This window comes from Haemorhous mexicanus, chromosome 22 (genome assembly GCF_027477595.1).
Source record: "Haemorhous mexicanus isolate bHaeMex1 chromosome 22, bHaeMex1.pri, whole genome shotgun sequence".
Lineage (NCBI taxonomy): Eukaryota > Metazoa > Chordata > Aves > Passeriformes > Fringillidae > Haemorhous > Haemorhous mexicanus.
In genome coordinates this window covers 3,915,593-3,932,012 of record NC_082362.1, presented here as the reverse complement: position 1 = coordinate 3,932,012, position 16,420 = coordinate 3,915,593, and the positions used below count along the sequence as shown (strand labels likewise).

The 16,420-nt window shown below is 50.5% G+C and overlaps 1 protein-coding gene across 3 annotated transcripts; it reads left to right on the top strand.

Annotated features, from left to right (window-relative positions):
- The first annotated feature begins 185 nt into the window (after positions 1 to 185).
- LAT2 (linker for activation of T cells family member 2) lies at positions 186 to 15,707 on the top strand. 3 transcript variants are annotated; one of them, XM_059865803.1, is made up of 13 exons: positions 186 to 376; positions 5,631 to 5,723; positions 6,941 to 6,980; positions 8,404 to 8,447; positions 9,269 to 9,323; positions 9,935 to 9,978; positions 10,738 to 10,776; positions 11,243 to 11,273; positions 11,400 to 11,479; positions 11,865 to 11,930; positions 12,696 to 12,758; positions 13,589 to 13,673; positions 14,889 to 15,707. In XM_059865803.1, exons 2-13 carry the CDS (start codon positions 5,639 to 5,641, stop codon positions 14,905 to 14,907), a joined length of 651 nt encoding a protein of 216 aa, XP_059721786.1. In that variant the 5' UTR covers positions 186 to 376; positions 5,631 to 5,638; the 3' UTR covers positions 14,908 to 15,707. The 3 variants fall into 3 exon arrangements, with proteins under 3 accessions (XP_059721786.1, XP_059721785.1, XP_059721787.1); XM_059865802.1 differs by having other exon boundaries at positions 188 to 371; XM_059865804.1 differs by lacking the exon at positions 186 to 376 and adding an exon at positions 427 to 591.
- Positions 15,708 to 16,420: the final 713 nt, after the last annotated feature.

Genomic DNA, 16,420 nt, shown 5'->3' with positions numbered 1-16,420 from the left:
CTGTGCCTGCTTTGAGCTTTTCCTGGCAGCACCTGCCGCTCCCAGCGCGCAGCGTCATTCCCGTGCAGGCTCTTTGCCAAAAGGAAACCTCGACTTTTGTGGGGCACCAAGAGCATCTGGAGCTCAAGGGAAGTGACCTCAGTGCTGTGTGAGGTCCCACACTGCCCAAGCCCCCTCCTCCTCTCCCCACAGCAGACAGAGTGACCCCGGTGGGTTGGTGCAGGCGTTGCCTCTCGGGGCCGCCGGGCCGGGCAGCGGATGTTGGGGTTGGTGATTCACAGGGGACAGGAAACCAGAACTGCAACGAGCCCTGCAGGAACCAGCTCCAGCCCCAGCAGCTGGAGGAGCTGGAGGAGCTGGGACACCTCAGGGTAAGGTGGGTGAGGGAGGCAGGGATGGGCAGGGGAAAGCGCCCGGAGGCGCTTGGGGCTGTGTGGGGACACTGGGGTGTCCCAGTGGGCTCAGAGATGCCACCTCAGAGCTTGGGGACCTTTTAAGGAGGTTCAAGGTCATCCCTGTGAAACCTCTCTGAAAAGCAACGTGGTGGATGTCCCCTCCTCACTGCTGCTCCTGGCCATCACCAGCTCCAAGGTAGGGATTTCCAGCTCTCTCTTCCCAGCAGCATTTCAGACCCCTCTGAGAGGAGCCCATCCCACACAACCTGGATTGTCTGTTTTACACTGTTGTACTTTGCATCTCCTCGCCCATCTGCTGATGGAAGTGTGGGTTTAATTACATTATTTCTGCATTCCCATCCTCTAAAATATTCTGGAAGGTTCAGCCTGTGCTGAGCTTCCCTCATCCCTGTCCTTCCTCTGGCTCCTGGTGTAGTTCTAGGACTGCAGCAGCCCACGCTGCTCCCCCTCCAAAGCCCAGTCCTTAAAAATAGCTGATTCAAACAACACTTCCTGGGTTTTCCATTGATTTCAGGGCTGACTGGCATCATGGATGTGCATGTATTTATTTCACTGCATGTAAATGTTTGAAATAGCTAATTCTAGATAGAGAGAGATTTGGTTTTGCATCAGTTTTCTCTTGTGTGAGCAATGTTCAGTGTAAGATGGGCCACGAGACAGATAATTTAGCAGAAGATGATAATTTTGGGATAATCTTGTGTGAGACTGGGTCACTTTGGAGTCCTTGGTTACACAGGGGTTGCCTGTGCTGCTAACATGGCATCCCCTGGGCTCCCAGTGGAAGTGAATGATGCTGGGGGCTCCAGTGCTGCCTGGAACAGTTACAAATACAAGATGTGTCTGTGAGTTTCCTTCTTGTGCTGCCATGCCTGGTGTGGTTGGGGTTTTGCACCGTATTTTCCACCCAAGGTTTTTAAAAAGCATTTTCCAAAGTTATAATCTAGGTGGAAGTTGGTTTATCCATTCTAACTTTCCCCTTTTATCATAAGTTTTACTGAAATGCATGAAAGCCTGATCTGCCTGAATAGCTGTAAAACCCCCAGAGTTTGACTCCAAGGCACAGCCTTCCCAAGACACTGGCACAAATCTGGTAGGAAATGAGATGTGCAGAGCTCTGGAGAGGAGCTTTGCTGAAGGCTCAGTGCTGGATATTGAAGTCATTCCAGCCACAGGAGAGATTCCTTGGTCTGAGACTTTAATTTCTGAATTGATGGGACTTTCTGTGGCAATCTGTGCCACAGAAGCAAACAGAAAGTGGAGTTGCTTTTCTTAGACACGTTAGAGACATCGACTCAAGCTGAATATTGCATCTGTTCAACAAGTCAGTGTGCTGAATTTCATATGGTGAGTCTTTAAATACACTCTCCACTTCATATTTCATAGCAGTGACTCATCCTACCAGCCTGAATTAGAATTAATTTACTGCAAACTGGTGCAGACCACAAAACTTTCTGCAGGGGAGAGAAAGTGACTGCTTTATATTTGCCTTTTTGGGCATTTTTGATTGATAGATAGAATACATAATATAAATACATTAAATACATAATATAAATACATTATTTTAGTCTTTATCTTGCACTGGGAACTCAGGGGTGGGCTTGACATCTGCAAAGGGCTAAAGTGTCTTCATCAGAAATCATCTCATGGGAAACCAGGCATTGCTGGGGCCACATCTACACACTCCTCACACTCCTGGTTTCTCAGCAAGAAGTTGAAGTTCACTTTAAGTGCTCTTGCAGATTTTTTTAGTGAGTTTTGTGCCTCTTCTGCTGCTTTTGGGAAGTTATTCCAGACTTTCCATCCATTAGGAATTTTATTTCCAGCTTGTGCATACCCAGCCTATATCCACTCATTTTCTGAGCCAGAATTGCCTTATTTTAATGGGAAAGTTTTTCTCACTTTGTTGTGCTGCTCTTGGAGAGATGGACAGTGAGTGTCCATGTCCTCTCACTCTCCATTTCAGTGCAATTAAAAGCAGAAGACCTTTTAGTCTTCCTGGATAAAACCACCTCTCCTTCCTTTGGATCTTCATACTGAGCTTTATTACTGGGGTGAATCCTTAAATTAGGACAAGACCTGGCACAGAGCAGATAAACTTTTCCAAGTTCATTAATTTTCCCAATTTTTTGTTTAGTGAGAAAAATCCTGTCTCCTTGATTGCTAATATCTGAGGCCAGAGAAGGAGCAGCCCCTGTTTGGGAAGGCGAGGAGAGCACAGCTGTGTCCAGACTCTCCCAGGAATTCCTTGTCTGGAGCAGCTGCTCCTGAGGGATTTGTGGGTGTGCCCTGGTCCCACTGGCTTCCTCAGCACAAAAAGGGGGGAAAACAGGCAAAAGGAGAAGAGAGAAGTGCATGAACAGAACAGGACATGATCCGAGTGTCCCTCCTAAACTAGATGGAAAAAAAAAACCCAGGCTCCCATTACTTTTTTTAAGAGTGCAGTGAAATTGTGCCAGTTTAGCATCTTGGAAGCAGGGCTGGCCATCCATGAGCTCCACACATCCCTCTGTGCAGAGACCTCCATGGCTCAGGGCTGTTTGTTCTGCTCTGCAGCTCCCTAAGGCAGAGCACAGGGAAGCACATTCAGCCTTCCAAATATTTTATTTATATCCTGCTAGCTGTGAGTAAGTGCTTCCAGCCTTCTGCTTGTCATAAATCTGTTCATCACCTCCTCCTGTCAGCTCCTTACCAGAGCAGGGCTTGCACCAAAAGAAAGGATTTTCCATGAACTTGGGTGTTTGGGGAGCACAAATGATCTCCAGGCTGGTGTGTGAGTGTGACTTGGGGGCTTTCTTGGGGCATAAAGCTGTGATGGGGTGGGACACACCGTGTCCTCTTCATCAGCCCCTCAAAGATCCACTTTTTGTGTCCCTGGGCTCAGGAGCAGACAGGTTTTGCTGCCTCACTGCCCATGACCAAAATAAAACTGGCTCTGGAAGGGAGCAGGAGGCTCGCCATGCAACAGGACAAACTAGGTCAGTGTTGTCAGGTGCCTTCAGCTCTGCCTTGCTTTCACTTTAAAGGAAAAAAAGAAGGAAAAAAAAGAAAGAAAAAAAGCCAGGAAACCCACAAAGCAGCAGCATTGCAGCCCTTTGTGTTTTAGTCAGCAGCATTGGACCAACTTCCCTCAGCTGCCTCTTGGAGATGCTTTAGAGATGAGCCACAGCTCATGATTTCCATGGGAGATGCTGAGCAAAGGAAAAATGATGGGAGAAACCACATGGTTTTGACTAGGCTCTTTTGGGTTCTGGTCCTGCACCTCTGGGGTGGGGGCATGGAGATCTGGGCAATTAAATTTAGAATAACTCATCTCATCTTCTTCAGAAAGTGCTGCAAATAAAGGGACAGAGAGGCCTCTGGGGGCCTGTAGAAGGCAAAGCCATGGTGGAGTGAAAGGCAAAGCCATGGTGGAGTGAGTGCTGGTGGCTGCCAGGTCCTGCAGAGCCCAAGGAACCTGGAGCACAAGAGGAAAAAGCCCAGTTTGTCCCCAAGCAAAGGGTGAGGTCACTTCTGGACAGCCATGTGGTGTTTGGGAACCACTGGGAAGATGCTGACACCAAACCCCTTCAGCCACTGCTGCTGGCTTTGCCCAAGGTCTGTCTGAGTGGAAATGAGGGATTTTCCTTCCTCTCCTTCCATGCTGATTTACACCATGGCTACTTTCACCCTGCCCTGATAATTAGAATTGTGGCACAGGGCTGAGACTTCAATGGCAAACTGGAGCACAAAGCTCCCACCAACACCCTCAGCTGCTGCTCCCAGTGCCTGGCAGGGACAGAAGGAAGCTGCTCAGCCCCCTCAGGCTCAGCTGCCATGGGAGACTTTGGGTTTTCTCTGAACTGAACAAGCTGTCAGAGCAACTTCCAAACTTCTGTTGAGTTTGGGCAGAGAAATGTTGTTTATTCCACTTTAATCAAGCAGAGGCAGAAGGTGCTGAGCAGGGCAGAATCAAGCTGCTGCTTTCTATTGTCTGCTACTGGCATTTGTTTTGTTATTTTGAATTATTTTAATGATCAGTTGCTGTACTACATCATTCCTCCTTCATTCACCAATTTAATACGGGCTAAAGTTGTAGTAAGAGAGGTTGAAGGTAGGCAGCAGGAAAGCTTCCAGCCAGCCAGAGTGATGATGCTCTGGCCTTTGGCACGTTGAAGTTTCCCCATCCCTAGGGAAAACAGAAAGTTGATCAAACAAAAAATAAATTAAAATAATCTGTAACTAAAGAAAATCTGACCCCGGGGAATAGGAATGGGTAAATTATCCATCTCATGCCAGCAGACTGCTTTCTGTGATTTTGGTAGGGTGTTTTGTATTTTGAAGGAAGAAGTTGAAGCCAAATTGTGCTGATTGTTAAAAAGTGTTAGCTGCTGTTTGTGAAAAAGCCTGTCATGGAAAGGAGGGAAGAGCCAGTGGCTGAGCCAGCTCAGTGCAGAAAAAGCTGTGGGGAAATTCACACTGGGAGTCCCTCTGAGCCAGAACACGTTGTGCAAAGGTCTTTGCTGTTTAAATACTGCCAAGTGCCTTCCTTTTGCCCTCTCTTCTGGATATTAAAAGATTACTGTCTGCTGACAGGTCTGATGGCAGCAGGGTGGGTTTGGGGACTGGGAATGAGTAATTCAGGGCAGTGCAGGAAAAAGCCCAAAGTCCCTTCTGCATCCTCAGCAGCCTCCTGGCTCCCTGGGGGTGGGAGGGCAAACAGCACCTGGCTCTTTGGGGCTAAAAGCTCTCTGAGGGATTATTGTATTTGCAGGGAATGCCCCAACAAAGGCAGGAATGATCAATCTGACTCCATGTTCTCAGAAGGCTAATTTATTACTTTATTACACTATATTATATTAAAGAATACTATAGTACACTAAAGAATATAGAAAAGATACTGAATGCTAAAAAGACAATAATGAAAACTCATGACTCTCTCCAGAGCCCTGACACAGCCTGGCCCTGATTGGCCCGAGAGTGAAAACAACTCCCAGCAGAATGCAATGGAACAGTCACCTGTGGGTGAACAATCTCCAAACACATTCCACATGAGCACAGCACAGGAGAAGCAAATGAGATCAGAATTGTTTTCCTTTTCTCTGAGGCTTCTCAGCTTCCCAGGGGAAACATCCTGGGCAAAAGGATTTTTCCCAGAGAATGTGAATGCCACAAGGGGTGGCCTCACAGCCCCCTGTGTCCCCACAGCTGATGGGGTCCCCTGGCTGTGTGTTTCAGGCTGGGCCATGCTGCAGCCGGAGCTGTGGGCGGCCACGGCGCTGCTGCTGCTCGGGGCGGCCGTCAGCCTCTGCATCAGGTGCCAGCTCTCAGGTAAGTGCTGCCCGTCCCCTGGCTGGAATTCCCTCTTGGAATGTCCCCCCCCATCGTGTGGGTTTGGCTCTGCTCAGCTGGGTACCAGCTTTGCCCTTGTGGGAATGGGCTGTGGTCCGTGGTGGTGGTGGGCAAAACCTTCACTGAGTGTCCTGTGCCAACGCGTGGGAGCCACGAGAGCACAGCACACACAGACACAGAGAGAGACACAGACAGACAGACACCCACACAGTGACAGACAGACAAATGAAGAAACTCAACAGTGAGGACACAGGAGGATCCAGGTTTGGAGTTCCAACGAGAGTTTATTGAGGTCTAACACTAAGGGGGTCCAGGGCCCAAAGACACAGACACTGGAGGATCCAGGCTATAAATCCAGGGAAGGGACCAATAGGGAATGCCAGGGTGGCTGGGCGGGGTTACACCAACCAATGGGAACACTGGGAAGGGAGAAGTCTCTAGAACATGAACATACAGGGAAAAGGGACAGGGAAGGCCAATGGGGAGGACAAAACCAGGATAAATTACCATAGTGCTGCAGAGCTCTGTCAGGGGGGTTTCTTTTCTCACCCTGAGCTGTGAGGAGTGCCTGGAGCCTGTGGTGCATCTCCCAGACATTGCTGTTACCTTCTCTCCAGTAAGCTCGTGGGTCTCCATGGGGATGCTCCCATGGCTGGAGCACAGAAGAGGCTCTGCCAGAGAGCCAGGAGGGAAGGAACACCCAAAAGTGCAGCCCCCCCTTCCCTGGGGCAGATGTAACACTGAGATAATAACACTGAGATCCCTCTACATGGTCATTGCAGTGGGGGGCTTTGGGGCTCCACCTGGGAGGATGAGCTCCAGGTACACAAATCCTGGGATTTGGGACAGAAGGGCAGGCAAGGGGAGTCTGGAGGATCAATTCATCCAGAGAGTAGGGTGAGCACCCAGTGGGGTTTGAGCCCCTCCCTGAGCATTGGGTGGGTTTCAATGGGGGACAGGCTGCAGTTTGGGGTTTGGGGGCAGGACTGGCTGCTTTGCTTGGTGGGATTTGAGACAAAAACCACAAAGCAAACACAGTTTCAAAAAATTTCATCAAAGCCCTACTGCAACTGCTGCTCCCTGCCTCCGCTGTCCTGACGTGCTGAAGAAGCTTCGTGAATGTATTTTAATGGCCTTTCTGATCTCCAACTCCCAAATTATCCTTTCTAAGAGCTTTTTGTTCCCTTGTCTTCCAGCTACCAAACGGGAGGCAGAGCTGGATGAGCAGAGGAGCCAGTAAGTTGCATTTCCCAGTTGTGGTTCTCCCCCAAACAACTCAGCCAGGGTGAGCCAGAGCCAAGCTGAAGTCTGGGTTTATATAAAATAAAATAAAAAAATAAAATAAAATATGCCAGGATGGGATGCAAGGCAGTGTGCCCCAGCCCAAGGTGCTGCTGAAGAGGCAATGCCTTCACTGAGAATAATCCAAAATGAAAGTGAAGCTCTGACTGTGATGTCACTGAATCATTAACTAGTTGGAAAAGGTCTGGGAGAGAAGGGCAAGTTCTTCTCCTGTTCTGTTGTGGCCTGAGATGAGATGGAAAGATTATTTACTCCATAAAGAAGCCCCTGCCCTTGGCTGGGGTGGGTTGGACCATGTACCAGTGCAACCACTGACCCGCAGCACAAGAAATGAAGGAAATGCAGTGTACACACATGCACTGCCCCTTGTTTCCTTCAGCAACAGACAAACCACAGCAAATGATGTTAAAAAAAGAGAAGTTGGGCGCTAAGCTTTGTTACAGGAGAAGCAATGTGGCTCTGCAAAGGCCTCCAAGGGGTTGGGGTTTGTTTCTGTGGGGAAAGGCTCCAGAGTGATCCATTGCAGACTGATGGAGCAGCCACTGAAGGCTCCATCTCTCAAGGACTCTTGCTGAATTGTCCCAACTTCTTGAAATTTATATCTGGATGGGTGGTTTGGGCTCAGGTTTGTGGTGTTGTGTGCTCTTTTTGGAGGTGTAGTTTGCAGGCAAAGTGGTTTGGCTCTATGTTTGGGTTTTATGACAGCCTTGGGCCATGAATCCCAGCTGGGTATGGGGCAACCCCAATGAAAAAGGGGGAAAAGGTTCCCAAAATTTGAATTAATAAGTACCTGTGTAGAATCACCTGCAGTAGAAAAGGTGTTGAATTCTCTTGTGCTCTGAAGAACACCTCTCCTATTAACTGAAAAGTAAAGAGGTTCCTGGGCATAGGTTATCATTGATAATGTTATTTTATTCATGTTGATAGTAAGGGATGATGGGAGGGGCAGAGGCAGCAGTGGAGGTGAAGCAGGGGGGTTTGAAGCCACTTCATGCATGAACATCCATTTTTTTGTGGGTAAAAACGTTCTTCTGGCCTTTGGTGGCTGAAGCATCAGAATGAGAATTATCCTAAATGATGTTTTCTTCCTCCTTCCCTGGATCCTTCCCTTGCTGATGTTGGCCGCTCTACCAGTGGTCCAAAACCACATCTTGTCTTTAAAGGCTCAAAGAAGAGTCCAGGAAGCTGCTCCCAGCTCATACAGGCCCTGCATGACATGCTGAGCAATGCAGCTTGGCATCTCACAGAGCCCAGCATGGTGCTCTCTGCCCTCCACTCACCAGTCAGGTCTCTTGCATCTGTTTCCCCTGTCATAAACCCCAAGGTTCAGCCGAGCTTGTGCTGCTGTTTTTTCCAGGCTCGAAAGCCAGCCGAGGTTTGAGGTGATTCGATCCCATACCTGTGAGTATGAGCACTGCATGTGGCTCTGCCTGGTGGGGGAGGGCCCTGCCTGCACAGAACAGGGGCAAAGTCATGTTCAAAGGGTCACCTTGAGGCCAGGCTGGGAAGTGATGAGACCTGGATTGTCCAAGCCACCTTAGATGCTTCTAGGTGTGTGAATTCCGAGCTCTAGTTTAAAAAGTGCCCTTGGCATTGAAAATAATTCAGTGAAGTGATGTTGTTGAGAAGGGACACCTCAGCTGTGGGCCCTTGGAACCAGGCAGGGCACCCAGTGAGAATGAAGGTGTGGGTGACACAGTGACTCACCCATCATCCCCCTCACTGCTTCCTGCAGCAGGCTGGGTTCAGTGCTGAAATTCTGAGTTCTGTGTCACCAGGAGCAGCTGCCAGGTCCTTGTGGGATGTGTCCATCTGCAGATGGCTCTGCCCTGCCCGAGGACTCTGCTGGCTCCAGGCCCCTCAGCCCCTCTGCAAGTCTTTCATCCCAGCCCAACCAAAGCTCTTGGCTGCCCCTGGCAGTGTGGAGGGAGGGGAATGGCCCCAAATCAGGTGGGTTTGGGGACAGTAGGTGATGAGGCAGCAGCTGGGACTGAAGCTTCCTTCAGTGAGTGTCTGCAGGTTCTGTGGTGAGCACAGACAACAGCTTTTTCTCCAGTTGCTTCTTGTTTCAACCATTTTTGAACATTGAAGGAACAATCTGGAAGCTATTTTAGGAAAATGGCAGTCCCAGGGATCCCCCCCTGGTGGATGTTCTGTGCTCTTTGACACATCTGCTGCTGCCATAATAATTAACAGAGTAATTTTGTTGTTGTTCTTGCCAGTTGCAACCCGAAGGCTGGAAAAAAGTAAGGAACCTGAAAACTTATCAATAGCAAGGTAGGAAAAAACCCAAATAAAATCTAGCTCTAGAGCCAAGGTTGGATGAAATCCACCCAACACAGATGAACATTTGGGATTGCATTCTGGCCCCTTAGAATCAAAGAATAGTTTGGGTTGCAAGGGACCTTTCAAGGCCATCTAGTCCAACCCCCTGGGGAGGAGCAGGGACATCACCTTGATTGGGTTGCTTCACTTGTTGATGGTCTATAGTATATTTAGACTTTTTTCTGGATTTTGTTCAGTCTGGCTGCATTCTTCTGGCAACTGATTAAATCAAACCCAGGAGAGTGAGCTGTGGCTCTACATAACAGATACATCATGGAAAGGAAATGGCCATTACTCACTTGGAAGCAGTTTGGTGTGATAAATCCCCTTCTCCCCATCACCAAAACCCCCAGTAACTTCACTGCCATTGTAACTCTGCTGCAATGTCCAAGCATAGTTATTCCCATCTTGGGATTTTACCCCAAATCCTTAATCTCCCCTTGCTCCATGTGTGTACTTGATAACCTCACAGGGAGGTTTCATGGATGGTCCTTCTGATGGTGTGTAACTGCTGGTAGGGTTTGCTCAGACCTGGGATTTCAGGTGTCTTTTCTCTCTTTCAGGAAAGCCACAGAAGAGCTCAGTGCTTCCCATCACCCTGGATATGGTGAGCAGCCTCCTGGGACAGGCACAGATACAATGAACCACAGAGCTGTTGGAGGTGGAAGGGACCTTAAAATGATCTCATTCCATCCCCTGCCATGGCAGGGACACCTTCCACAAGACCAGGCTGCTCCAAGCCCCATCCACCCTGGTCTTGGACACTTTCAGGGATGGAGCAGCCACAGCTGCTCTGGGCATCCTGTGCCAGGACCTCACACCCTCACAGGGAAAAACCTTTTCCCAATATCCCACCTAACCCTGCCCTCTGTCAGTGGGAAGCCATTCCCCCTTGTCCTGCCACTCCCAGCCCTTGTCCAAAGTTCCTCTCTCCTTCAGAAGGGGCTCCAGGGCCTCCCCAGGGCCTCCTCTTTTCCAGGCTGAGCAACCCCAGCTTGCCCAGACTATCTCCAGAGCAGAGGGCTCAGCCCTTGGAGCACCTTTGTGCACTCCTCTGGACTTGCTCCAGCAGGCCCATGTCCATCTGAACGTGGGTCTATCCTGGGTCTGAGTTTAAAGCCCAGTGTTCATCCTGCTGTGGCTGACCAGTCCTGGCTACAGCCACAGGCACAGATTGTTTAAAACATCACCCCTGGCTGTCCCAGCTCCTGTCCCCTGGCGTGTCCAACCTTGCAGCCGTGTCCCCTGACCTCAGAGCTCGGGGGGATAGAGCTGCTGGTGCTGAAATACTCGGTGCCTCCACTGTCAGACTGCTCCCATCACTCAGCTTGAGATCATGTCTAACGTGCCCCTCTCTTGTCCCCAGGGAGCAGGGACGAGCCCAGGTACCAGAATTTCCTGGCAGGTAAATGCTGCAGCCGTGCCTGGGGGGCTGGGAAGGAAGGCTGGAGGGGATGGGGGGTCCCGGGGGATGGGAGCTGGCAGGGAGCACACGGGCAGCCAGCACTGCAGCTGGCAGAGCTCTGGCTCGGTCCATTTAGAGATTGCTTTGTGAGCCACCCGCTGATCTGATTATCGGGCGGAGCGGAGGGGACGGACGCTCCCGAGCCCTCCCGGGCAGGGTGAGCTGCTGCTGGCCCTAAGAGGATTATTGCTGTGTGGGGCTGTGCTCTCCTTTCCTGAGCTTGGGAGCGTATTCCCCGTGTCCTGCCAGCTGCAGGATGTGTCCGTGAGAGGTGGTGAGCCGGGGTTTTCCCAGGAGCTGGGCTGGATCAGGGCTCCCTGTGCTCTGGGGCTGTGGCTGTGCCCAGGGATGGCTGTTCAGGTTGATGCCATGGTGGGGTGCTGACAGCAAACCCTTGTTCTTACAGAGAACTGCCTGCAAGAAGACACTGCCTACGTGTAAGTACCCTGTGCTGCTGCCAGCACGGAGCCATCCTGGTCCCAGTGCTGTCCTGGTGCTCCCACAGCTCAGCCTGGGAAGGCTGTGCAGGGCAGGAGGAGCTAACAGTGCTGCTCTCCTCACAGGGAGCCCATGTCTCTTCATCACTACTACAATTGCAGCAGGCTCTTCAGTCCACCCCATGCGAGGTCTCCAGGCAAGCAAGGTGGGTTCCTTCTCCAGCCTGGCTCTCCCTGGGCTCCAGGAGCTCGTGAGGCTGCTCTTGCTGAGCTCTGTGCATCCCTGTGGGTGGCCTGAAGCAAGTGGGGGTCCAGGGGACACATTCATTAAAAGGGTGCAGCAGAGCTGTGGGATTTGAGGGATCCCCCATCAGTCCATCTGTTGCCTATAAACAGCACTGCCCCAAACCACTGGTGACTGTGCTCCTGTGGGAGTGACCTGATTCCATCCCTTGGTCACCACAGGCTGTCACTAAGACTGACTATTCCTACATTTCATTGTGGGAAACAGCCCACAGGTGCTGAGGGATCTTCCCAGGTCACTTACTCTTCCATAAGTCTTTTGTCACTCCTCTTTCTTCTCTCCATCAGAGAAAGATGAGGATTCCTATTCCTATGAAAATGTCACCATTGGGGTGTCTCAGGGCTCTGATCCAGGTAAGGGTGCTGCTGGCACGGGTCATGTGTGTCACACCAAGTGCAGAGAAGGATGGTGACCTGCTTAGCCAAGGGAAACCTGCTCGTTCCCAGCTCAGCTCTTCCTACCAGCTCTGTGCCATGGGGCTGGCACACAGGGGCTGCTGCAGGCACAGAGCAGGCCTGGAACATTTCCCCTTCCACATTTCCCCTTCCACAGGGTGATACCTCCGCCCTGGTGCCTTTCACTTGGTGGTTTCTGCAGCAATTCAGGAGCTTTGGGGTCTGCATCTTTAGTGTTGTTTTAGTCAGGATGATTATGGTTCTAGCCCCTAGCTCAGGTTTCTCACCAAATCCAGCACAAGAAGGCTCCAGCCAGGAAGCTTGTGGAGGGTGACATTGGACCACACTGTCCCTTCAGGGCTTCTAGCATCAGTCCTGGGGTGTTGCAATCAAAATAGGAAGTCAGTTTGGTTTCCTTCTGTGAGCTAACACAGGCTTTCTGCACTGCTGAAGCCTGCCCTGCTCCTGCCTGGCTTTGTGCAGAGTGATTAGAGGAGGCAGGAGCAGCAGGGACCTGTCTGATCCCCATCCCTGCCTGCAGAGGTCCAGGCACATGGCCAGGGCTGGGAAATGATGAGGCAGCATCAGCAGATCTGAGCTGGCTGGAAGCTGAGCCACGTGCACGGGGCAGTTGGGGGCACTGGCAGGAGGGGGCTCACAAAAGCCCCTTTTTTGTCCATTTGCTGCCCAGTATTGTCCTGTCCAAACTCTTCCTTGTCACAGATGATGCTGTGGACTATGAGAACAGCATGACAATACTCACATGGAAACTCCAGCAAGGGCAAGGTAGGTTCTCAGCTGTTATTTGCTGTTTGGGGATGGGGCTTATGGGCAGAGTGGCTGGAGCACTAGGCCAGTATAGACCATGGAAGGGCAATGCAGCCATCCCCCTTGTGTTGAGTTGGCTTCTTCCCCAGTTGTCCATGATAAATATCCAAGGCAATGTGCAAATTGTAACACACTCCTGTAGCTGAATGCTGCTCTGCTGGGACGTGGTGTCTGTCATACTCCAAAGGCACCTTTTGGGGGGCTGTGCCTAAACCCTGACCAGGGGATGCTACAGAAAAATGTTGCTCCTCAGGTCTGAAATCCTCTTACAACTGAGGTTGCCCCAGAACAGGCACAGCTGTGGAATCTCCTGAGCCACAGAACTTTGTGCACACACCCAGTGGCTCAGCCCTCGACTCTCCTGCTGTGGTCAGGGGCCCTGTTTCTCAAGCTGACCTTTTAACAACAGTTTCATTTAACGTGTGGCTTCCTGTGAGGCATGAGGGTAGTTCTGGCCTGGGGGACAGTGGGGACTGTGCACATATATATTTAAGAGCTCTGGTGTGAAAGTTGTCTAAGCAAAGTGATTCCTGGTTGCACGTTCTCTAGATTAAATCTTTTTTGGCTCTGAAGAGCTGCCCAGAGTGTTTGCAAATTTGCTGTGATCATTTTGAAGCCTCTTCAAGGACATCTTGACACTGATCTGAGTTTTCTTAGCCCAGGCACAAAAACATGTCAGCACCAAAGGCTAAATTCTGGCAGGACACATGCTGTGTCAGTGGTCTGTGTGTTTTTACAGTGTGTGTTTTTACACCACTCACTGATCAGTGCTTCATCCTCACCCACAGCCCCAGTGACAGAAAGCCTGGATGATGAGCCAGACTACATCAACACAGCTCCTGTGTCAGGCCCTGCCCTGCTGCCAGAGCAAAGGTAGAAACAGAGTGAAGGGTTGGTGTGTTAATGTAGGGTGGGAGGATTTGGTTTATGGTGTTTATTTAGGGGTGGAGGATTTGGTTTGTGCCAAAGGGAGTTCAGCTGGAGCTCTGCCCTTGCTGGCAGCACCAGCAGCCCACGTGGGCAGTGAGGAGTGTGAGGAGTCCACCCTGTGCAGTGCCTCATCTCTGGCTGATGCCAAGGCTAACATGGACCATGGAGACAAATTTGTCCAAGTCCATGTCCCAGCTCCAGCACTGCCCTCCTCCAATGGGCACAGGAACTCCAAACTGCTCCAGGGCACCTTGAGACAGCACTGCCACATGCTGTGGGCAAGGACACCCAAACCCCCAGCTCTGAGCAGGGATTCCCTCAGCTGAGCCCTGCCTGCTGTGCTCAGACCACACATCCTGCCCCATCATCAGCACCAGCCTGATGCTGCTGATAAAGAATTACTGAAGGCAGAGAAAGTAAAAAATCTGCAGAGAGCTGCAGGAAGGTTGCATGACACTGAGGGACAGTGATTGATGTGCTGGGTAGTGCTGGTCACCCTGCTCCAGACTGGACCAGGGCTCCAGCTGGGAGATGGACTGGGACCAGTATCACTCTCCTTGTTGGGTTTTTACCCTCTTGAGCACCTACAGAGGCCCAGTGGGATTGTCCTTATGCCACAAGCCAGCTGCTCTGGTTTTAGAGGGTTTTCTATTCCCCAGACTATCCCAAAATTGGATCTTTCTGAAGCCATGCAGAATACTTAAGATTTGTCCCCACCATGCAAAGCACAGTCATCCCATTCTGCACACAAGGGCATTTGCTTCTGCTGGATGTAGCTGGACATGGAAAAAGCCAGCCTGAGAAAGCTGACCATATCTTGCTGCCAGGCATCTTTTTGCCATTATAATGATGTCTCTGTTGTAGCCTTTGCTAGCAGAGTAATATTCTGAAATTTCAATATCCAACCGACAAATACCAGCAGAAGTTCTCCCCCAAGGGAGGCTGAACTGAGAAATGGGCTCCTGGTGCCTCTGTGCCTCCTGCTCTGATCAGGGATCCTCCTCCAGGAGCACGACTGGGGTCTCTGCTTAGACATGGACACTTTGTAGTGTATGTCACTACTTGTCCCTGGCAAGAAAATGTAGCAGGCAGCAGAGTTAAGCTGAAAGCAGGGGTTAAAAGTCAGTGGACTCACTGTTTTTCTCCTCTTATTTCAAGTATTCTGCATAAAGTCTGAAGAAATCTTTTGCTGAGCTGTAAGAGGACACCCAGCGAACAAGCACACAGGGGAGATTTCATCCCTCACTGAAATCTCCTCTCCAAACTGTGCCTGCAGTGACACAGAAGGGTGTTACTGAAAGAAGAGCTGCACTGCTTGAAGCCCCACAGAAGTCCAACTGCAAGCCAGCAAGTGGAGAAAGCACTCTGCCCCCTGTGACCACGGGCAAGCCCAGGCTCCTCATCCCAGTCTCATTCCCTGCAGGGAATGTCCACTCGAAGGTGGCCAGTCTGGGCAATGTTTTCTCCTGGCAGGCATGAAATGAATCCTTCACTTGCTGAGCAGTAATGCAGCCAGCTACTTAATTTGTCAGGGTGACTCATGCCCGATGTATTAAGCCACAGGGATTATGTTCTGATTTAGTTCCTGTGCTCTCCTACAGAAGCAGTTTCCTATGTGAGAGGAACTGGTGAGGCAGAGGTGGTGTTTATAACAGCAGTGGCTGTCTGGAGCTGAATGAGATTCCAACCTGTTCACAAGAGCTAAAGAGGATTAAATGCCTGCTTATCCATGGGCATGTCATTCACAGTGTTGGTCTATGGCAGTTTTCCTCATGTTTCAGTTTTGTAATGATACAAAGAACAGCAGCAACTGAGAGTCAGATCCACAGCCCCCAGCCTCAGAAACTGCACCAGTCCTTCAATATGGCTGTTGGAACATCATCCCAGAAACAGAATCCCTGTCTCCTGAGCCCTGATGCACAGATCTGGCACTTCTGGAACACTTATTTATTAAAACTGAAAAGCTTCCAAAGATAATTGGGTGTTTTGCTATGCTTTGCAATGATAGACATCTGCATGAGCAGGTGACAAAGAAATGGGAGGTGACATGGAGTGATGTGCAGGATCTTATGGGGAGAAAATGCATTAAAAGCCTTCTTCCTCAAAATCTGATCAGAAAACTGTTTCAGGGAAGAACACAGCCCACACTCATGGTGAGTGAGCAGAGAAGGGGAGCTAAGGGTTAGACAGCTGTGGTGTGGGAGAAGGGATGCCAGGTGCTTCCTGCTGCAGATGACTTGGCTCCAATTTTAGCAGAACCAAGAGAGACCACAGGTGCCCACTGCTAGTGTAGCTGAAACGGTGGCTGGGTTGGAGTTTGGCTCAGGAGAAGGTTTGCTACTGGTCCCTACAAATGCTACAAGTTTCCACAGGACTTTTACAACAGAGATCAGTGCACTTCAGGGATGCAGGGAGCTACAGCCTGGTTTTCTGCTCAGCCCAGCCCAGCTTCTCCTCGCACCCTTAGGTCTCCTGATGGTCAAATGCTCTGCAAAAAGTCTGCCCAGGTGCATGGCAGCAGGGTCCCCCTGACCAGCAGCACAGACAGTGACAGGCAAAGGGTGCTTCTGTCACTGAAATTGTGCCTGGACCTCACAGGGCTGTGAGACTGTTGGGATTCACCCTCAGCAGCTGAAGAAGATTCCAGTTTCCATGAAGTGCTGCAGACTGTGGGTTGTTCACTGCAAGGG